We start from the raw sequence: 23,909 nt of genomic DNA on the forward strand, positions 1-23,909 counted from the left end.
ACCCTAAACGAAAAATAGAGAAAGACAGGAGAGGGCACTAATTGACCAATCATTATCTGGTTATTCTAATGAGTCGATTCAGCACGAAACCAAGCAAGACACAGTGCTGTCATTATGATCACAGCTCCCAGGGGAAAGAGGACGCATTGGAAACAGGGTGCTTTGTCTGCACAGGCTCATTACAGTGGGCCTGCCTAATGAATTATTACCCCTGACTGATGTTCACATAAATAGAATCCTGCTTTACTGACAGTGCAATGCGAAAGCAACCTCTTTGTCAGGTTGGAGCATTAAGCCGACTGGTTAAAATGAAGCACTATTATACTGTACTGTGTGGTGTACTTCTTAATCTTTGCAGTTTATTTAAGGCAGACTTTATTCAAAGCCCAACTACATTTGCCCTACATTTCACGTTAGATGTGCAGACAGTGAAAATGAGCCACATCCGTGATAGAAATGTCAGTGCCTGCTGTCGAAGTGGTGGAAGGAGCAGAGGCTGTGTTGGGCAGGTGGGCAGTGAGTCAAGCTGCAAATGAGATAAGACCATTTTAGCAACAACTTTGAGCACGGCGTTTTGATTGAGTTACTGTTATTGGCTTTATTTCATACGGAATATATGTTAAAAAGTGCTCTCCTTGGAATTTAAAGTGCGCTTCCTCCTTTTCATTATTTTTTTTATGTGTGAGGAACACTCCATGTTTCATAAATAGTATCGACTATGCTTTTTTTTTAATGTTTGGGTGTTGTCGACAGCTGAATGCAGTTCAGACAAAAAAAAAGGGTGGTGCATCAAGCAGATGGCCAGTCATTGTGTACAGTATTATTCATGTGCACTGTAAGGCACTGCCTTCTCATGTGGCTTTCTTTCAGCGCACCCCCCACGCGAGCGGAGGTTATTGCCATGCAACAAACAGGTGCTACTGCACAGCATCAGGTGTCCTTCCTAAAGGTTAGAAAGGGATGGAAGAGTTCTGCGAAAGTGGGGGCCAAAGGGGGAGGTGGGTGTCCTAGTTATGCTGTCGCTCTCTGCGGTCCCTTCAGTTTGGTTGCCATGGACAGCAAGAGGGACATCGGTGCTCTAAATCGGGGACCCAACCTGATTTGCTTATGAAATCAGGTTAGCTCTTTGAGCTCACTCCTGACGTGTTAAACAGGCCAAACATAGCCCACAAAAGGCAGAGCGTCACTCATGGCAGAGTCAATATTCATTCAATATTTCTATGAAACCCTTCATGTGTTGTTTGTGTTCACTATTGACAGAGGAAGAGGCAAAAAGAAACAAACAAAAACAAAGAAAATCATAAATTCACAGTGACTTGACAAGGGCCATTATAAGCAGCTTTCCATGACTGGTCGTTTCCTTTGTTTGGTTTCCACGGCAACCCCAGATTGGAATCCCTGAAACCGAAGCCGGCAAATGAGCAAACTAATTGCCGTCTGATTGTCGAGCCACTTGTGACGACTGAAACCAAACTAAACAACTTATATTGGAGCTGATCCACTTAAGCTGTCGTCGGTACAGCAACTGGCAGGGCCAAAAAGGAAGCGCAGGTGGCCATCTGGCAGGAAAGAGCATTCAACTGTCCTTATCCTAGCCTCACCTCTCGTTTACTGTACCAATGATCCCGAAAGCCCCTCTTTTTAAGCTCGGTAGACTCTCGTTTCAAAGAAAGTGATGGTGGTTGTTGTTTGCCACGGGAGGGTGGCCTTGCAAATGTGCGAATTATTTGGTTTGCAAGGATTTAAATGTGTGTGAATGGCCACAGTCAACATATGTGATATCACGGGAGCATGAAGGCATTTGAAAGAATTTGGGTCTGCTGGGGTGGACATTTAAATGATGACAAGCAGGTCAACTTCTTTAAAACACACAACCTGGCATGCCTGTCGCGGTGTTTTCACATGTCTTAACTTGGAATAGTTTTGTGATACAGCGTGAACTCCTCTGGGGAAATCAGACACTTATCTTTACATTTGGTAATTATGAGTCACCTCAGACATGTGACACTGCGATCTGAATTATTCACGAGCCTCACGAGCAAACTTGTACCTGAAGTCTGCAGATAAAATTCTAGAAATCCAACGAATGATAAATTCCGGTTTGGACCATATGGAATTAGAAATTTAATTTCATTAGAAATAGAGAAATAGTTGCCGTAGTCTTGATTTACAAATGTCGGTGAAGTTTGAAACGACAACTCCAGTACTGCCCACATTTATAAACTGTGACATGTTTAAATAGTCTCCTAGATCCCTTTTCACACCTTTGCAGGTATAAGGAGACTGAAGTTTACATGTGGACACGCGTGTTGACATTGTCTTTATTACCATGGCAACAGCCTGAATAATTCATCGTGTCACTCAATGATTAAAGCGTTTTTTTGGGTGTGTTGCGCATCACGTCACGAGGGATGACTCTGTTAGTCACACTGGTCAATGAGGATATAAGATTATGACAAGTGGTAGTCATCTCGGGGGGAAGCAGAACAAAAAGGAAACTGAACTGATTGTCTAACAGGAAATGCATCAATATGCTGCGTCAGCCTACAGAGGTTTGCCGTGAAATGCTTCATGTGATTGTTGCTGCTTTCGTGGTCAACCCTAATTGACCAAGTATTTTGCCGACCACCTCGTGAGGTCCACTTTCAACTCGAGTTCAAACGACGGCATGTTTTTAAAGGAATACTGCTTGCTTTCTTGGTCCTTGGCTTGAATAAACCAAAACTTTTAAAAATCATCATCTGATAGTGAAAGTGTAATGGTTTGGGGTTGCTATAGTACTCCAGGACCTGGAGGACTTGCCGCAAGAAAATTCTTCAGGCAAATATCCGACCATCAATTAATGCTTTCAGAATTTAGATCAGGAAAGGGGAAAAATACATTTTCACTCAAACAGGACAACTCCAGGACAATACATTAACAACTTTGGGATGCCACTTTTTTTTTTTTGGGAGAACAACGCAGAGCTAACAGTTGAAATAGGAAGAATCCAGAAAAAGGATGTTTAATAGACTGGCGGTGTTGTGCAGAGGTGAATAGTGCACAGAGGATTGACAGACAAAAGGTTGGGATAATGAGTCATGACGGACGGCTTTACTGGTGCTGAGGCATTTCCGAGCACCACACACCTCGCTCTGCCATCACAGTGTCCACTATACCACATCTGACATGTTTTAACGTGCTGACTCTGTCAACTTCTATCGAGTTATTAAAAGAAAGGGCAATTTTTATAGGCTTTCTTAATTTCATTTTAATTACATCGTGTCTAGTCTATGTGTGGGAAAGCAGAGAAATGCACATTTGCACTAAGACTGTTTTACATTTAAAAAATGTAAATGGAAATGTATTCCGCAACTTTGTTTCCAAAAATAATCGAGTGTTCAGTTATGTTTGTTAGCAGGGCCTCACACTGACTAGTTTGAAGTTGTAAGTTTTGAGAGGCCATCAGGGTGTGCCAATGATGAGAGTGTCCACAAGTCCGCGACAAAGGAGGCTCAGCTCACATTTTCTAAAAATCATCTTGATGATCCGCAGTATCTTTGGAAAAATAATCTGTGAATTGACGAATTAAAAGGTGGACTTTTTGGAAGTTGTGCGGCTCGTTACTTCTGGTGTAAAACTAGGACTCCATTCGATGAAAGGAAAATCATGATCACAGTCAAACATGATGGTGATAGTGTGATGGTCTGAGGGTGCTTTGTTACTTCAGGACCTGGATTGGTGCAAAAATAATCCAGCGGCTGGGTTAAAAATAAATTTATGCTTGACCCAACAGTTTTTAGTGGTAATAACATCCTGTGATCTAATAACTGTTTAACACCGCATCTTTCCTTTCACTTTGGTCCTTTTTAAAAAAAAAAATATTTACATACACATGCAAATCACACGTTTTAGTGTTTAACACACGACAACCAAATTTTTGGTACCTTGAAGTTCTTTAAATTCTCTTCCAATCTTTTACAAGCACATTTAACCTTCAGACTCAATGACTAAACAGATTTGTTTCTGTTGTGACACAATGAAGTCATAAAGTTGGACACAGACAAGGCCCTTGCTAATTTGTTTAGGCTATGCCTGTATTCCCAAAATACCATGGCAATTGTTGGACGCACTCTGGCTCTGGTCCAAAAGAGATCAGTGGTGCTTTCATGGAATGCCAAGTCCATCTCTGGCTTTACAGTCCACCAGCTGCCAGTCTAGACTGCCTGGCAGCCTCTTTCGTGATGGCCAAGACAGCTCCACAGCCTATTAAAGCAGCTGTAGCGCCCATCATTATGTGCAAATAACTAATTCAATAGCATGGAGGGCTACAGCATTTGTGAAATGGTTCCTATGATTGGGAGTCAAAGCAGTCGTCCACCCAACCATCATTGTTCTATATGACTGATCCTCAGTGCCTGCAACAGATTCTGGGTAAGAGGCAATGTACAACCCTGGACTATTTGCCAGCCAATCGCAGGTCACGAATTATTTAATGGGGCCAGAAAAATGAAACGTTCTTTTTCAACAATTTATTGTACATAATTCATAAATCAAACTCATACACAGGACATTTTATTTTGTACAAAAAAAATAAGCTATTAAAGGGGAATCAAACATTAACCCCACCCATGTGGTCAGTCATTTCCTGGGTCAGCCTGGAAAAGGAGTGGCGTGTGTGCGTGAGGGGGTTAATTTTACAAAGACCACAACTCTTAAAAATGACAAGGCGAGAAGGACGAGGCCTGCATCAGAGTAATTGCTACATCCAACCGACATTTTAAAGATAAAGGCGCCAAATCAAAAGGGGAACCAACTCATTTGGCTCATGCAGTTATTAAATACTAGATATACTCTTACACTTTAGAGCCAAAAGCCATTGCAGTATTTATAGCCTGGTGGGGTTGAAGCCACAGAATAAACCAAGTGGTCCACAATTTTAACACGTGACATTAAGAGCATCTTCAGTGTGGCAATGGAAAAGCCAAAGAGAAGCCAGGTGCATTTTTTTCATGTCGTGCAAAAAAGGGGCCCTGAGGGAATCAGCCCGCACCAACCTGCCGGAAGTCCCACCCACCCATTTCTTGATTACACATTTCGATTAGGAATATTACTTAGAGGTGTCCATTTCTGTTCGTCTGGTGCAGGGTTGTGATGATGGTGGTGGTAGGTGGGGGGGGGGGGCAGCCGGAGCAGGTGGGTTCTTTGGGAATGGGCAGCTTTCAAGAAAGGCTCTGCAAAAAAGAGGCCGCCCCGACGAGGATGAGGAGCAGGGCGGAGGAACAGGCGGAGGTGTGCAGCGAGAGGCCTGTTCCGGTGGGGGAGGAGGTGGAATTGGTCGAACCGCTGTACATGTCTGTGGCCATGGTGGGCATGCTGCTGTTGGAGGTGGAAGTCATTCCTGTGCTGGCGACTGTGGTGTTCTGGGAGACCACCTGGAACCAGGGGGCAGGATTAAGACAAATAGATGCTTTTAACATACAGTGTATGTGTGTATGTATTCGGGTTGTAGGAAAACAATTGGAATCTGAAAATCAGTTTGGATTTATAGAACTGAATTACATTTTAAAGTGTTCCGTCCTTGAATCGATGAACTGCAATGGAGATTTATGCAGAGCCGTATCAAATCGTCTTTTATGAAACATGCATGGCAGGTATAAATGGGCTTTGATGTTGCTGAAGATTTGTGTGCGTGTTTTTTCAAATTGAATTTATTTTCATAGTTTGAGCTTTGGCGGCCCTTTGTATTGTGGCATAATATAAATGACAGATATGACTGATATCCCATATTGAACTCAATCGTATCATACCCCATGTACAAATATTTACTGTTCAAAGCGGGGAGGGACCTATTGAATCAGTATTTGAACACTTCTACCACACAATATTCTCAACACTAACCCCCCGCCCTCAAATATTACGGGATACAAAAAATGTATAACTACAAATTCACGTAACCATTTGCGAAAGGTGCCACACCCCTGCTCTAAATCAGAAGTCATTTGAGGAACAACATTCAAATGCATTTCAAAATATATTCCAAACAGATGTGAACAATCTTTGAGCTAATAAGAAAGCCTCCTCAACCGTTTCAAACAATTTGCCCGCACGCGTGTGTCAGGTTTCTTCTGACACCCAAAGTAACTTTAGATGCTCTCGCCACATTTGCACGGGGGCGGGTGTCACACAGCATCCGAATCATCAAGTCTTAGGCGTCAGGGCAGCAAAGTAAAACTCATCTGTAGAAGCGGCATCTTGATCATAATCAATCTAATTAGCATTCATTCAGCATTGGGAAATCAATATAATTCAGGTTTTTGTCCCATCAGGACATCAAATTTTTTTTTTTTTTGCGATACTTTCCGACTTTTAAGGCTATCCCACATATGATGACAGCAATACTTAAGCGTATTAATAAAGCATCACACACAAACCAACAAAAAAAAAAGAATATAAATGCAAGCCTACCTGTGTTGATAAACAAATGGCATAAATGATCACTCCCAGGTAGACGATGGTCATTTTGCACATGTTGGACTTGGTTGCGAAGAAGAGTGTCGTGCAGAAGGCGGTCAAGTGCTATTTGTCCTTCCTTCGTTCGATGCTCGTGCCTCCAATGGTGTCAGCGGCTTCCCAACTACCTTTTTATACGCGTCCTCAGCCGCCGTGATGTCACCAATAGGGACAGTAGGAGGAGATTATGGAAGAGTAGAATGACGTAGGCACCAATTTTATACGTTTCCAGACAATTAGGAAGTCAGCTGTGCATTAGTTTTAATATTTTCTTTTCTCAGGGAAGAAAACGACTAATAGAACTGCCGTCATTATGTTGCAATGGTGAACATGATTAGCAGGATACCCCCCCCCCCCAAAAAAGTGGTGACTGAGCCAATTTGTAAAATATATTGATTTTTTTTAAAAAACAATGACGGGGGGATATTGTGTCGTACTTGACTTGTTGCGCGTCCGTTCTGCGGGCATGAAAAGCATGGCAACAGCTACATCTAGTGTCAAAAGCGAAACCGACTAAATTGAAAACACAAACAAGGGGTGTGGCAGTGCTGCCCCCTGTTGTCCTTTTACCTGCATGTAATTTATTTTTCAATTAATGGATACCAATAATTGTCATAATTACAATAACATCACATTAAATTGGACTTCACTTTGGGTGTAGTTTTAATTCTGGGCCCTCTTTCATCCACCAGCGCTATAAAAAAATGTCGCTACGTTGTGTTAAACTAAGCTGAAGACATGCACAGGACCCACAAGTAGACACAATGAACTCCTTACAGGTTTCTTGTCAGGGGAGAAGGCCACGTTCAGGAGGCAGGAAGCGAATGGCAGTCAGAGAAACCAAACCAAGGTGTGCCGGCGGAGGGGCTGGTCGCAACAGCTGGGCAGCAGAGATGATGACAGGCAAGTTAGGTGACAAAATGGCAAACCGTAGCTCTTCAGACTGGCCTTTATGCTGTAGTGGGGCGTGTGGTTGATGGGGTGAAGACTGGCAGGTGTGTCGCTGCGACAGGTGCGATGATTGGGGAGACGCCCCATGCTGAATTCAGGGAAAGGCAACCAAAAACAGAACAGAGGGAGGGGCCACACAGTGGAACATTGAGGACAGACACAATGGATTCTAACACGGCAACACCGCAGAAAACAATTTCTACCTCTTGCTCGCTCCCTCGCTTCTACCGACATCCATCCATAAAATAAAAGCACCACTTTCAAAATAAAAGCACTGCATATTTGATGTTTTATTTTGACTTCATGCGTCACTGTGGGAATGAGGACCAGTCAGAGGCTGCGGGCGGGGCAGATGTGGCCCCCTGGGCATACATTGCCCAGATCTGCCCTGTTGAATACCTTTTTTACATCACATCAGGTCATCATTGCTCCCTGTTGCCCAATACGTGTTACTGTGCACCACTCCTTACTACAGTGTGTTACTGTTTATACTGAGGACAGGCTACACAAGATGTTCCAGATCCTCCAAATTGAGAACGTAAACTCACTGCGATCATGTATCCGCGGACATTCTCTAACTCAATCCAGATGTTAGGCGACTGAAACTTTAGCCCCTTTGGACAGCCCCGCGTCCCCTGTCATTTGTGTAATTGGATGGCTGAGGAAACAGAGCTTCACTGCTTTAAAAAAAACAAAAAAAAACATTCCCAACACCCCCCCACCGCCCACCCGCCTTCTCTCTCCTTCTCTCATAGAAAGGACCATCACTCCCTGCAGAGGCACCAGATGTGCACTGTTATGGAGATGTGGAGAAAGAGGGGCCCTTTTGTGAGGCATCAGATAAGCCCCTGTTCCCAAAGCAGGGCCGGATCAAGTGTCATCAGTGGGTCTACGAGGAGGGCGAAACCCAAAACCTGTGCGCCGGGTCAAATTTCTGTTTACATGAGCGGGCTGCCCGGATTCCTCCAACCAGAGCAGATCGGGCAAGACTGGAGACAGCGAAGAAAGCGCTTGTCTTCTGTTGTCTGTCTCTTCTTACGAAAAAGTACACCCCAAAGGCCATTTTTAAGTACACTTTAAGAGAAGCGCTTAGTGTATGGTGAAGCTGTAGTATTGCCTTTGATGAAAGTTTTTCAGCTCAAAAGATTGAGATCATAAAATTTATGAACTGCACAGGCCATGTTTTTGGGAACATTTTGTGTATATATATATATATATATATATATATATATAGATGTGTGTGTGTGTGTATATAGATATATGTGTGTGTGTGTATATATAATGTGTATATATATATATATATATATATATATATATATATATATATATATATATATGTACTTTTTTTCTTTTTGGAACAGCGATACCCTCAAATCTATTGCTTACATGACATTAATTCCACAAAAATGTCACATATGGTGTCCAGTAACTCACCCAATGGAGTACATTAGTGAAACTAAAGGAACAGAAATGGACCCCTCCCGTATCGGTCCTATTTCTGAGCACGCATGCAAAAATAATCAGGTAAAAATAATTCCGTTCAAGCAACACAACACGCTTGACACTCATGTTTATGTTACCGAATGCAACTCGATCGTCCCCATCTTTTCCTCACCGACTGGGAAACACGATAGGCGCAAGTTCCTTGCCTGGCCTTTAACATCCAGAATAACCACGGCACTAATGTTTCTCTTCAAAAACCTCCAGATGCGTAAAGCTGTACAGACCAAGACTTCACCTGACTTTCACCTTTTACGCATCTTGACCTTGTGGATGTTTCATGTGTTTTACACTGGACATGCTCTGATCAAAAGGATGCCAAGTGGAAAAAGCCTCCCCCTAACCCCCTGACTCCCCCGTATCATTTAACCCACAGTGGCCTTCTCATCTCCTTCCTTATTTTAGGACAAGAGACAGTGTTTGTCCTGTGTCCTCAGATAAAACACAGTCTTTGCATTCCTTATGAAATGTATCTGTGAGATTTGGGAGGCAGCGGGGGTGGGTGCCCGGTGTTAGGTTACATCAAATCAGAAGCCTGCCCTCTTCCATCCTGAGGGGCGGGGGGCAGCATCGTAAAAAACTGTATTTAAACCAAGAGCAGGCTGTTTAGCTTTCAAAATAAAAGCACAACAAATGGGTATGCCGTAACGGTAAATTTAAACAAGCCATTGTAAAATATTTGAAAGCAAATTGTGACTATATCGCTTTCATTTTCATATTTTTTAAAAATATTTGAATTCTCACAAACTTGTCAATGGTTTATTTACCGAACCTCGGAACTGTGAGGCAGATGTGCAAACCGCTTGCCTAACATGCTGACTGAACTGAAAGTACCTAGTTCCCATTGACATATTTTTACTGACTACCAACCATGTGAACAACTGACTAGTTAACCTTAGATTTTCGTTTTCCGCCCAAATCATTCTATTAGTGCGCAGAAATACAATCGTGGAGAGAAAAAAATGTAATTCCTAAGAAACGTCCAACTTGTGTACTAAAATTACTTACTAGTGAGGACAAAGTGTGTACAATTATCAAATAGCTGCTCAAATGACTTGCGATATAAGCTTAAAAATTATTTTACAATAAAGTTGTATTTTCGGTGCTAACCGGAAGTTGCCCTTCTCCTATCAACACTAACTTGATGACGCAAAACCTCAGCGAGCTGCGCTGGTTCGCCAGTGGAGCCTCCAGCACGGAGCGCGCACGCATGTTCCGCGGATTCTTTTTGCGTGGAGCCCCAGATAAGGAGCCCCCACGTTTGGGAATGACAGCCGCTGTCATTGTGAGTGACAGCTTTCACTGTGGCCCGCTCCACTGATCCACCGAATTTCTTTGACGGCTTGCCACATCCAACTTCAATCCGAACCGGATCCACCACAGACCGGGACTATGCCAGAGATGGAGAAAGGGAGACCGCCAGAAAGTAAACGCAGCAGGAAACCCGCGCATCCCGTCAAGAGGGAAATAAATCAGGAGATGAAGGTGAGAGGATGTTGGGTCACTTAATAGAAAACCCCTTCTTCCTATTTAGGTTATACACTCACAAATCAGTGCAGGACTAATATGCCGAGTACACGTCTTATTCATTTGATGTGACAGACCATAACCTTTCAAGCTATCTCTTTTCAACAAGTGTTCACATATTAATCTAACCCATAGAGGAAATTGTAATTCCACTGCAGATGTTAGCTGATGGGGGAAAAAAAAGTAGGTTGTCCCTTTTGTGACGCGGCGTCAGGCCAGCTGTGGCCCCGACGTGCACACAGTTGTGTCCACTGAAGATCCAGATGTGCGTCACTTCTTCCCAGCCCCCGCTGGAGTTGAAGGGTGGGGGTGGTGGTCAGTTTGGGACATGAATATCCCCAAATGGACTCACGTCAACCTCACGCTCGGTGGCAAAACATGACTTAATCGCCACTTGAACATCAGAGATGTTTGCCTCCTCAAAGGTTCTCCTTGTTCTGCTAATGACAAGTCAAATCACAGTCAAAGGCGCAATTCGCTCCCACCATTATGTACACATTACTGCATGGAAACCTATCCAAGGATTGTGTGCTTTGTTTGGGTTCGGACAGTGGTTATTTGAGAGTGTTGGTAAGGGATATCCAAGGCTCCTTCAAGCCTGCAACCCTGGGAAATCGAATTTTTTTTTTCTTTTTCATGAAGGAGGGGATGATTTTGGCAGCGCGGGAAGGAAATGTGCTCTTTTTTCACTAAGTGGTTTGGACTGTGGAGTTTTGATATCCAGACGAGGTGTAGTGTTACGAGCTCCACTAATTTTAATCAAAACATGTGAAACGCTATCCTCGCTTGATGTAAAGCTTGCCCCCGGTTGGCTCTCTGGGTCAGCCCCCGGTTTGTTGGCTTTGGACACAAATCTGGCTGCGGTTTAGGATACGGCCTGTCACTCTCACAAAGCAGATGTTTGTCTGAACTGCCAAAAAAGAAACACAAACAACACTGTGGGAAGGGTGGACAGACAAAACCGATGAAAGAACGTCAGCGTTGTACATACATTGACATTACAGGAGATCATTTTCCGGGGTACAGTGGGTGTGCCACTGGAATTATACCCTGGATAGACGGCTTTTACACCTTGGGAAAATCTGCTCGGGAACAGTTTTGAGTCAGAGTCCAATATGAAACCTATCCGAAATAGGGGTACAGTAAACCTCTGTCATGATTAGGTTTGGGACCAACAGGTGGCACTGTAGGGCTCCCTCTGCAGCTGCACACCTGTTGGTCATTAGGTAATTAGGGCTTTAAAAGGACTCCCAGCCCGAACACTCTGTGTCGGGTCATTGTTTGCTGTGGGCTTCTGTCATGTTTGTTTAGTTCATTGTTATGTTTTAGCTTCAGTCATGTTTTGGTCATGTTTTTGTTATTGAGAGTTTTTAGTTTCTGTCATGGTGTTTGTTTGTTACTTTGGATTCATTTTGTTTTCATGACTTTGTTTTGGGATTTATTTAGTTTTCTGTGTTTTATCAATACACTTCTTCAAATACACCCTGCTCCTCCCTCCTGCCTGCTTTTTGGGGTCCACCACCACCTTGCTACGTGACAACCTCCATTTCTGTCCAATCACGACAGATCTACAGTAATATATTGCACAGGTCTAGAAAAAAGTACACGCTGTAACACAATAACTAAACCTGACATTGTTAAAAATAGGGGAACTGATCCTCAATGTGCTCCCACTAAGAGACCAGATAAATTGTCCCTTAAGTTAGGCTTTCCAAAAAACCCTTTCAGGGACGGCGGTTACTACAGTGGACAGCTTAGCATGTTATCAGGTTACAGGGTGCATGAAAGGGTTAATATGTGGTTCTGTAAACATTTACCTTGGACAAAAGCTCCAGCTATCAATAACTGTCATGATTCTGTCAGATTTCTGTCCCAACGCAGTCAGAGATAGAAGTACTGTCCCATCGGAGTGCAATCCCCAAGACTTGACCTCAGAACATTTGGGTCACAGAACGGGTATTAACAGCAATATCAGAATCCAATAATATACCATGAGGTGTCAGAAATACGTGTACTTGGGAGGGTCAGCTTCTGTCCCGAGGGTCCAATCTACACTCGTGAACCTCAGAGGGCAAATCACTGGACTTTAACCCTTTCAGGGACAGCGGCTACTACAGTGGACAGCTTATCATGTGATCAGGTGACAGGTTATCATTATTGGTGCACGAAAAGGGGTGAAGAGTCACTGTTTGTATATTTTTCCCTGGAACAGGTACAGTGTGATACGGGTGATATGGGTGACAAGTCAAATCTCGACATTGAATGGTAGCACAACAGTGCGGGGAGGGATATTCAGGTTGACTGTACCCTGAGGGACTCCTATTTCTAAAGGTCTGGGTTGGCTGAAATCAATTCTGTTGACTCTATAAGAATCTGCCAGTTGAGTGTGTGTGTCGAGTCCTTGAACTAACAGAGCTACGATGGAAAGCGGTTAACACACTGGAAGGCAGGAGAACAGATTTCTCATTCCGCTGAGGTCCGGCCCAGTGTTGTCTCTGTAATACATCTGTTTCAACACCACATTCAAACTTACTCCCTCCATGTCAGGCCCAAGAGCGTAGCACCAGACACCGGATACTTGACTTTAATCATCGTTAGGCATATTTAGCTGCATATGATACCGCTGCTCTCGCTCGCACACATACGCAGCAGAAAGTGAGCAAGTCAAGGGAGGGATCCATTTCTTTTGAGGGCCCCGGTACAGAGCAGAGGTCGGAGTGAGGAAAGCGAAAGGAAGGGAAAGAATGTGTAGTCGGTACTACGGCGCTTCGACGCCGCCACAGCAGACTGGCTGTGTTGGAAAAGGGTGAAACCCGAGAGGACGGGCCGGGTCGGGTGTCAGGGCTGGAAGGTGTCGGGGTGGAGGGGAGGATGGCAAACATGGGGAGGATGGATCTGAGGTGAGGTGGGGGGAAGCTGGGAGAAGGAAGAAAAGCGGGGCATTTCCGAGAAGCGTGGGACCTCACTGTGGTGTTGGGTGTCCCACTCTGATTTCTGCCCATTCTGGATCAGATTTCTCCTCCAATCCGGTTCCTCCAAAACCGCAGCGAGAGGTGGGTGGATAAAGAGAGAGACCTTTGTGCTTTGATTTATTTATTTTTCATCTGGTCGTAATAAAAAAATATATACAAAAAAATAAATAAATAAAAAAGAAGAAGAAGAAAAAGGGGGACCACACATCTGCAGCTAAACCGTTTTCTTTTCTCCCGCTTTTTTTTTCTAATTAGATGAGATAAACAAAGGATGATTCACAGATCTCACGCCGGTGTCGGGTTTTAAACCTTTCCGTCTCAGATTTAGCAAGGGTAAACAACATGAATACATCATGGAAAAAAGTGTCATACTGGACTCCACTGTGCTCAGATTCAGTTCTCTCACCAGGCTGGAGCTGAGAAAGAATCCCTTTCATTCATTCGCCGGTAGTAAGGTCTGATTATGTTTAGCATTGGATAAAAACTCCCACCGCAACCATATAAACAATATTCTATCTGTTATTCTTTACACATTTAAAAACAATGCTAATCCGCCACTGTTTCTTCTGTTTGTCCAATGTAGACTTTTGCAGAAAGCACGATGAACGAGCTTCTTGGATGGTACGGCTACGACAAAGTAGATCTCCGAGACGCCGAGGCTAACGAGATCAGGAACTACAGGGAGAGGCGGCAGCATGTGTCCGTGTTGAAAGGTGAGGGCAGTTGCTTGACTGTAATTGAGAGAAGACTTTGCGAACGGATTCTGCGGGTTCTACTGACATTTTAATCACTCAAATTTACAGCGTCATCTTTCAATCAAGATCCATCTTTTATCACTCACCACCCTTTTGGAAAGTTGACGCAATTCCTTGATGGTGAAGATATTTTCGGTATGTCTTTCAGAAAACTCTTTGCCAAAACCCAAAAGCGTGGACAGCAAAGTCAGTCACTCGGTCCTCGCGATGAAGAGCGTTGAGAGGGAGTCATTCGGCGTTCCTTCGTCTTCCTCTTCCTCCTCATCAACAAACACCTCCTCAAGAACGCCCATGGAGCAAAAGAGCGCGCCCGTTATCGTGCCGCTCATAAAGCCGTCAGCAGGTAGCAAGCATTAAAATGATCTTTCATGCAATCTTCCATATCGTTTATCCTCGCTCGGTCAAAAACCAAAGAATAAAAATTAGCTAGTTTTAAAGATGGGGCTTGCCTAACATTTAGCGAGAGAAAGACTTCTGGGCCTTCAATTAGTCCTCGACACGCCTAATAGCGTCTGATCTGCAAACCTGAGGCACTGGGCAGGTGCATAGCGATGGAGGAGCTCACAGAGGTAAGGTGGGGTGAGGCCATTAAAAGATTTGTCAACAAAATAATAGAATCTTAAGAAGTCTAAAATGCACAGGGAGGCATCTAAGGGAGTTTTGTGCTCCCTCTTACGAGTACCAGTCAAAAAGGATGCAGCAGCATTATGAACCAACTGGAGACGCTTAATGGAGGATTCATTAGAGTAATCCAACTGAAATGCGACAAAGGCATGAATTACTCTTTCAAAGTGCTGTTGAGAAAGGAGAGGCTTTACCATAGCCACCCGCCTGAGATGAAAAAAAGCCGGATTCAACAACAGCACCAATTTACCAATCCAACTGAAACATGTATTACAGAATTGCTTGAATTAATTCAAAAAAGCAGAATTGTGGTACATTTGAGTTTTACGCGTTGCACTGGTTTGACGGCGATTTCTTCTACCTTGCAGTGGATGACGTGCAGAATGTGCAGATAGTGTGCGTTTGGTGCCAGAAGGAAGGTGTCAAGCGCTACTCTCTATGCATGGGCTCCGAGCTCAAGAGCTTCTGCAGCGAGAAGTGTTTCGCCGCCTGCAGACGGGCTTACTTCAAGCGCAATAAGGTGAGCAGTGGTAGAACGTGGTGATTGTGAACATAAGTAAGTTGTGACGCAGCTGAGGGTTATCCTTTGCGACCAGATAGCAAAATACCTCTCTCGACCACTCATCCTGCCAATCTTGGACATCGCCACTCAATCACAGGACTGGACTAACCTTAACCTGACCTTCACTGCAACCCTATCCCCCCTAACGCAAACCCAGGGTGCAGCGGGAAATCATTCAATTTCACTTAATTTGTCAAAAAAAAAACCCACACAGGTCAAAGGTCATCCAGGATGCTTTGTATCAGTTTCTCGTTAATGGAGGGGTATCGCCCATTAGAGTGGCTTTGGTGTTTGGGGAAAGACCCTAACAACGACTGTGAGGGAACGCTCGGATGCACAGAGCATAATTTGTCACCTCCCATTAAGACATGGACATACCATCTCGAGGTAGGGGGTGACATGCATCGATATCCCCTTTCGCCATTGATGTCGTGATGGGTTTATTCACAAGAGTGTCAGGACCAAACGGTGGTCTGGGTAGACTGCGTGCAACAAGCCTTCTACGTTTTCAGAGGCGGGAAGGAGAGCAGTGTGGTTGACTTGTTGCTGCTTGTCTGAGAAGAAGACCAGGAGGCCTGAGGCGAGGTGTCCACTTTCAGTGCATACCTTAACTTCAGCTGCCTCATGTGTCGTAACTCAACACGACTCGGTGGGCCGGGGAACCACTCGAATCCACAAAAAGATCGTCTTACACAAATCCAGACAAATTCCCTTATTAATACTGGCAACATTAATATGACGGTACATCAGTTGCATTACCTCACTGCTTGGTTGTATATGCGTATCTATTTCACCACATAATGATTTTCCCTTCGCTGAACTGACCTTTAGGGTTTGATGCCATTCATGACAGGGCAAATCATTTCAAGCTTTTTTTTTGACGCTTGTTGCCGGAGTTTTTCAAATGTGATTTGCTGGCCAAAAGATCGATTCCACTCTCGTGTGTTTTACAAGCGAATACATCGCTACAGTTTGTAGTTAATCCATCACATGTGTGAACTCAAGTTTGCTTAACTGCTTGATGTTGATTCACTGTGGATGTTTCATATTGTGGTTTCTACCAATTAGGCCAGAGATGAAGACCTCCATGGGGAGAGATCGCCCCAGCACTCTCATCCGGAGGACTCACCCAGGCTGGTGATGAAGATAAACAGCAACGTCAGAGTAAGAGGATCCTTAATCAACAGTTTCACACCGGTAATAAGATGACAGATCACCTTTGTGACCCTCCACAGTCTCTTTCTCCTGTGTTGCAGGTGTGCGATTGGTGTAAGCATGTCCGCCACACCAAAGAATACCTGGATTTCGGATCGGGTGAAGAGCGACTCCAGTTCTGCAGCACCAAATGCCTGAATCAGTACAAGATGGATGTGTTCTACAGAGAAGCTCGAGCGGCTCTTACATGCTCAAGCCCTGCCAGAGCTGGCCAAGAGGGGAGATCAGACCACAATATTCTCGGGCAAAACCTTCTCACGCCAGAGTCTTGGAACAACACGAGTACCACAGGGGAAGCGCATCAAAGAAACATATCTCCCAAGGGCCCGGCACCAATCCTGGGATCATCAGAATCATCCTCCGGGTCGCCATCAGAGACATCATCTTCTTCTAAGCTTCCTGTCACTGGGCAGAGAACTCTAGAAAGGCCCATTCAGCCTCCTCCACCTTCTGCTGCTCGAGAGGTGTCACCTCACCCTACACTTATTCCTCCTCCTCTTCCACGCCACCCACTAGAACATCCGCGGATGCCTCAAATGCAAATGCCCTTCATTAGACCTCCGCTTCATGCCCAGGGCCTCAGAAGCCCCCTAGCTAATGCCCACCATCCAAGACCCTCTGGTTCTTCATCCAGTCCTATCCACAGACCTCCACAGTCTCCACACCTGCAGCCTCCCAATCCCTCCTCCGTTAACCCCCCAGGGTTGATGCATCCTCTCCCTCGGCCCTATTACCCCGGCTTACACTCTCCCCCGCTTATGTTACCCAGAGGCCCTGTGCCAATGCCTCCCTTAATGAACTTTGCCATTCCTTCCTTCAGTCCTCTTCTACCCCAGCCCACTGTCCTGGTACCGTACCCCATTATTGTTCCTCTACCTGTCCCAATACCCATTCCGATACCAATTCCAGTCCCTTCCAAAACAAACCACGAAACCCCAAACCACACTGGTGTTATACAGCCTGTGCCAGAGGGAACAGACAGATGCAGATCCATACCAGCAAGGTTTCCATCCCCCGGGATCCCTGAAGGGAACGGCCAATTGTTAAACCACAGATTGAGTGGAAACTTGCCTCATGGTCTCCCTTCACCCAGTGACTCCAATTCCAAGGACATAGGCTGGGTTAAATCAGAGAGGCCATTTTCATCCCCTTCGTCAACGTGCCACAGTGGAACATTATCTCCCAGAGCCCAGTACAACACATCTCCCTCCTCGACACGCAGCTCAGAAGGATTGACGGACTACAAACAGCAACAGCACTCAGAACGACAAGTTATACAATGGGTTCTACAGAGATCCCAGGTGAAGCTAGAACCCAACGTCAAAGCAGTAGTGGACTTCTCAGGGCTAGAGGAGTCAGGGTCTGTGCAGGGTACCAAATCAGGCCCACCTCCACCAACGCAGCCCCCTTCTCTTGACACTGTATACCAACATAAGGACAGCCACACCTCACCTTCACACACTCCAAGCCCTAAAGTGAACAACCACTCATATGATGCCATGGCTTCTGTCCTGAAATCTCAGAACCATGGTCCTAATGGGATTTCCTCAGTGCTATCCATAGCCAGTCCGGGCTCACCCTTACCCCAGAGACCACCCGCACCTACAGAGCCCGCACTAACCGAGATGGAATCTATAAAAGAAAACAAGTGCTCAGTTGTCTGCTCTGTACGAGTTGAGGGCCCAGTTAATCAGACAGAGGAGCCTTCAACAGCCAGTAGGGATACAGGAGAAGACCCACACTCGCCAGACGAGGACCACGCCTATGCCCTACCTACCGCACCAAAGACAGGTGGGACCACCACCCCACTACTCTTGCCCAAACTCAGGGACAAGGGTAGTTTAAGGAGCCCTGCTAATAATATGCCCAGTGCTGGAGACATGGAGCCAGCTTTGAAGAGGAGATGCCTACGAATCCGTGATCAAAACAAATAAAAGAGGTAAGAAATGAATGTTTTAGGCGAGAGAGGGAGGGAGAGAGAGAAAACACTTAATATGCTCAATTTGGCGCATGTCTGCAGCCCCAAGACTTGGAAAATAAATGAACAACTTCGGGAATGACAGGAAAAGTGGACAAACTACTGTAATAAATGCTATTGGTTTTAGAAATCCTCTTGCATTATAATACTTAGCAACCCTTTCCTAAGTGACATGCCATGTTCTGAATTAAAAACCACCAATCATACCAAATATCATTTGACCAAGGGCCGGAAAGTCTGTGCGCAGACTCCCGTAGGGGAAACTGAATCACAGGTTTCACACGCACATGGTCACTAAACAGCATGGCGCCGAACGGAGAGAATCCTGGTTACCTGGCACTCTTCGGGGCTCTAAGGTTACAAACAGGGGGAAGGAGGTGAAGGGCACGGGTAGTGAGAGTCACTTTGAAAGGCGATCACTTTCGACAACCTGACAGTCACAATGCTTTGGTTGCCTTCCAGAATTCCTTTGGCTCCACTCAGTTGTGTGTGTAGAACATACACTTATATCCCGGGTAGTTTGCAACGCACCAATTTTCGGTCGACTTCTTTTGTATCAGGTGACCGATGAGCAAGAGATGATCCGGCAAGATTGAAGTCAAACTGAGACAAATATGTTTCAGTGTCAATGCAGCAAGTCAGATGATTTTCAGAAAGGCTTACAAGGTACTACTGTACGAGTACGACCCAGCTGGAATACAGCTCTGGAGGTTCTTTCGAAAACATATGGACAAGAACAGAATGATTCAATTAAGCACGTCATTGTGACACTCTAGCTTGGCTGACTCAAGCGCTCTCCTATCATCTTATTCCCCGTCTGCACCGGCAACTGCTGTTCGTTGCCAACCAGATGTTAAGTATAGCAGAACAGCCTCCTGACTTTGGACCTATCAAAGGGCCCTCTTTATTTCACTCGCCGACTTGGTAGTCCAAATGGCTGTAACACCACACGTCCGCCCGCGCCCACTGGTATCTTGCCATAATGAGATCGTGTTACCGTATGTCCCGAGATTAATCCGCTGATATTTCAGACATGGTTTTTCATTTCAACCGCTCTGCTTTTCCGCTGCGTTGTCCCTCGAAAGGTCAACGGTCAACTTTAAAAAAAATAAAAATAAAAATAAAACTATTTTCAAACGCTGTTGACAGAGCGTAGGCGAACCCGTTGTCTTTTGAAATAATGTTTTTTGGCACATATTTTGCGCGATTCCCTTTCTTCGAAAAGTGAGTGTTGTCATTTGTTGTGGTTTCCAGTGTTCCCTTAGTAACCGATACATATGAAATCACAGCGCGCTGCTTGTGTCGTGCAGACGGATTTATGGCCCGGCAGTTGTGTGTAACCAGAGCTGGCCGCTGCCCTACGTGAATGGCTTTAGCTCACCACCTCTGCGCTTTGAGAGCAGCATTACCTTCCTCCCTCATTGTCATTACAGGCCGAACGTCTTTTAAAATATCTCCCGCTCTTGACAGAAATGGCAGCCGACGGTGGAGCGCGGTGGGGGGTGGGGGTTGAGCTCAGGAAACGGTTGCTTTTTCTTTCTAAATTTCCTTTGCGTTTATTTGGGATATTTTATAGGCTTGTGTAATCCGAACCGACCGCTTTGAGTATTCGCTGAGCTTTTGAAACTAAAATGCAATGAGACGGAGGGAGTATTGAACAGTTGCCTTCACGAGTGTGCGCTTGTTGGCATTTAATACGCACGTGTGTGAGAGAGAGAGAGAGAGAGGCCAGATGTTCTTGGTTTGATTGTGTAATTTATCGGTAGTGTCGAGTTGACTCAAAGTGTTTATATAACATGGGTGAATAAATACATGTGACATGTTTAAAGGATCTCTTACATCTCCTCAGCCCCGCCCACTTTGTTTTTTTTCCCCCTTTCCCAGTGGATGAAGAGCACCCCTGTTCACCAACGTATGGCAGTGCCAGGTTCAGTACCCCGCCCTCGTGTGGACGGCGCCAGTGCTAACACCATCCCGCCTGCTCGCCGCAGCCCACTGGTGTTGCCTAACCTGTGGATGAGCAGGTAGCCAAAGCAGGAAGCCCAGATGGCCACACGAAGTCTACATGTGGGGGAGTGGGAGGAGGGAGGCGGGGACCAAAGAAAAATGTCAAAAGTTAGTTTGCTCTGTTGTGTTCAAGGACTGTTTGATATGGACCATCTTTTTTGACACCTTTTTAGACTATCCCCGAAAGTGTGTCATGTTTGTGCACTCGTCTTCCTCAACCCCCCCCCCCCTCCTCTCCCGACTCCTCGCTCCACACTGCAGACAGGGCAGCGATCAGCCCTGTGTGGTCTTCTCAGATGGAGCCTGAATATGATCTCTTTCCAGGGGAAACGGCTTGTTTTCTCTGCCCAGCTTGCACAAAGAGCCACATTGTTCCTCTCCCCATATACCACACCGACTCCCCGATCCAGGTTTTGGGTTACCTGACCGACGTGGGCTCAGACTTCAGGAGGAGGGTTTTATTTTTGATTTTTTTTTTTTTGACCAACAGCTAGAAATATAGGATAACCTTCTCTCGTCCATCTCATTACCCAATCCAAATACACTAACATTTGAGTTCTGAGCTTGCTGCCTTTCAGGGAGGGGTGAGATTTTTTTTTTAATCATCAGAGAGGAATTTGGGGTTTAAAACTTATGACTGAGCAGTGTGATAACATGTCTGAATATGACTCCTGTAAAATAATGTATAGAAAGCACAGATTATGGAAGGGATTGCCTACTGGTACACAGTAGTTTGCGATGGTATGTGATCACTCTCGTGGACCCGATGATGCTGGTCCATAAATGTTGTTTAACCCTTTCATGCACCCTGTAACCTGATAACACGATAAACTGTCCACTGTAGTAACCGCTGTCCCTGAAAGGGTTAACGGGCCCGTCGACCTTCACCTGATTTGTTTAGGTGCCCATTTGGCCACATTTCCTTCCTTGACAACCGAGGAAATAATGACCGTTTTTGTTCATGGAGCAGAAGAATTTTGGGGGGATAGAGCAGAATAATGCTGCCTTCAGGAGCTGTGCGCATGTTGCTCAACTTCTGATGTCCTGGTGCACTTCATTACTTGATTCCACAGCGCCTCTGCTGGTTGCAGCCAAGTAATGCATTCGCCTTATTTGCCTCAAGATGTGATTAATAATCAACAATCAAATTCAATCAATCAATCACACTTTTCTATTCACTAAGAATACCCTAACGGGACAAAGTGAGCAATCGATCCTGCCTTTAAAAAAAGGCTCTTATCTGATGATTCCACAAAATAACAGGCTTGTAATTGTTACCAAGTGCGGTGTTATATTGAACCATCAAATGTTGTACTACACAGCGATCAGTATTACAGTTCTCTCTTTTGGGAACACATCCTGAGATTTTATCCAGCTAGATGCTACTGTATGTCCAACACCTTTTTTTTTTGGCTAACTGATCATAGAGATACAGTAGTATACGATTTTTGTTCTAATAGCATATGGGTGAGACTCATGGGTTTAAACAAAAGTGATTTTCCTCAAATTATCAAGCCCTTGAATCTCCATTGTGTTTATGCAGTTGAGTCAAACGTATAAATCTGACCTCCTGTAATCTAACTCTATACTGCATCCCCACTAGAGAGCAGTGTATGCTTTGGAAATGTTACTATATGCCTGCCTGTTTACATTGAGACAATACCAGGAACGTCAAAAATGCCACCAGACTGACATTACATGCCAAATACATTTTCTGCTATGCCATTATTTTATTAATCCTACGCATAAAGCACTATCACATGAAGGGAAAAAAATGCACAAGCGTGTCGTCCTATTTGATGGGTCAAGAAGCCAACCCACGTCAAATCCCCCCCCCCCCCCCCCCCCCCCCCCCCACACTCGTTCAACCCGCCACGCTCACCACCACAGGGTCATGCCATTATTACTGGAAGTCATCCTTGGCTGGCCAGGGGACTTGGACAACAGCTTGTGTGAGTCACAAAAAAAAAAAAACAGAACTCTAGTCTCACACCATAGGATTGAAAAGTCAAACAAATAACTGCCAATATTGATTTTGTTGCACATTTTACCTATTGGCTGTTTTTTTTTACACCCTTATGCTTTATGTGTGCTTACTGAAATTTGGATTAAAAAGTACTTTAGTGCCACAGTTTTGTTGCTATAACACATTTAGCCCACTAAATAGATATCACAGGCTGTTTGTATTTGAACTATTTGTAAAGTTAAATAAAAGTTATTCTAAAAGCAACAACTTTGCATTTTTTTTCAGTGCCGTGTCTGAATTTTGAACGTTTGTTTACAATATATGACGGCCAGAATTGTCGCTTCCAAAGTCTATTTTTAGCAGCAGCAGCAGCATGTCTGTGAGGCTGCGCATCAGCATTCCTCAAATACTGAAAGTCAGTGAGTTGAGGCTTTGAAACAGATTGATGAGATAAGAGGGCAGGAATTCCGGCCTGTGGGGGCAAGGGTAAGGGTGTGTGGGAGGTTGGAGGGTGCAAGTGTATCCGGATATGGGGGAACAACATCCATGGGCAGGATGGATGAACAAATCGGGCGGGTTTAAGTCCTTGGAAAACACTATCTAATAATAATGTATATGTAAGGTGGGGAAGCTGGATGACAAGTGAGTTTAAACAAAACAGAGCCCTACCGGAACTTTCAAAATAAAAGCATAAATAGTGTTGCAAATGTAAATAATTCTCCTTTTGGCATTTAAACGAGACACGAATTGATAAGTGTAATTTAGAACAGCTTGATGATGAAATTCACATCCACCAGTGATACATTTTAAGTGAGATTATAAACTGTACTTGTTTAATTGTTCCCTAATGTTTTTGGCATGGTAGGGGGCAGTTCATGCTTGGCCGTGTGTCTATGCGCCACAAGAATGCTTTTGTTGTCTTTATGGTGGCTAGCATGTTTTCCACACTCTGCACTCTGCGACTGCATGTAGAGGCAAGCAGCGAGTTGTCGATAACACTCACTCTTAGAATGTAAAACATCACCATACAAAAAGGCAACATAACAGCGGACAGAGTGCAATGACAAGCAAGCTAATAGGTTGGCTATTCTTCATCCTTGGGGTATTCTGACAAAAGCTCTCCATAGACATGATATTGAAACACCTGTAAGTGTTTTAAATTGTGTGCATAAGAATGAGAAGGGGGGTTTAAGTGGGGTGGGCATACACCTCAATACAACATCATGTATGTTGTTATTTTATTGTCACATACAGACACCATTTATCGATTTGGACCTTAACAGACAGCCACACCCATCAGACAACAAAGCAAAAAAAAAAACATAAACCACCGTTGTCTCCCCAACCCTCCTCCCTCTAA

General features: G+C 44.6%; 1 protein-coding gene across 1 annotated transcript; it reads left to right on the forward strand.

The window, feature by feature from the left end:
- The first annotated feature begins 10,142 nt into the window (after window positions 1-10,142).
- Window positions 10,143-22,412, forward strand: LOC147187774 (sine oculis-binding protein homolog). The gene is made up of 7 exons (XM_086101076.1): window positions 10,143-10,428; window positions 14,026-14,155; window positions 14,346-14,540; window positions 15,190-15,341; window positions 16,452-16,547; window positions 16,619-18,537; window positions 20,461-22,412. The coding sequence occupies exons 1-6, from the start codon at window positions 10,336-10,338 to the stop codon at window positions 18,530-18,532; spliced, it is 2,580 nt and encodes an 859-aa protein (XP_085957202.1). The 5' UTR covers window positions 10,143-10,335; the 3' UTR covers window positions 18,533-18,537; window positions 20,461-22,412.
- The last annotated feature ends 1,497 nt before the right edge of the window (window positions 22,413-23,909 follow it).

This window comes from Hippocampus guttulatus, chromosome 20, assembly GCF_054856545.1.
Source record: "Hippocampus guttulatus isolate MCC_2025c chromosome 20, RoL_Hgut_1.0, whole genome shotgun sequence".
Taxonomy (NCBI): domain Eukaryota; kingdom Metazoa; phylum Chordata; class Actinopteri; order Syngnathiformes; family Syngnathidae; genus Hippocampus; species Hippocampus guttulatus.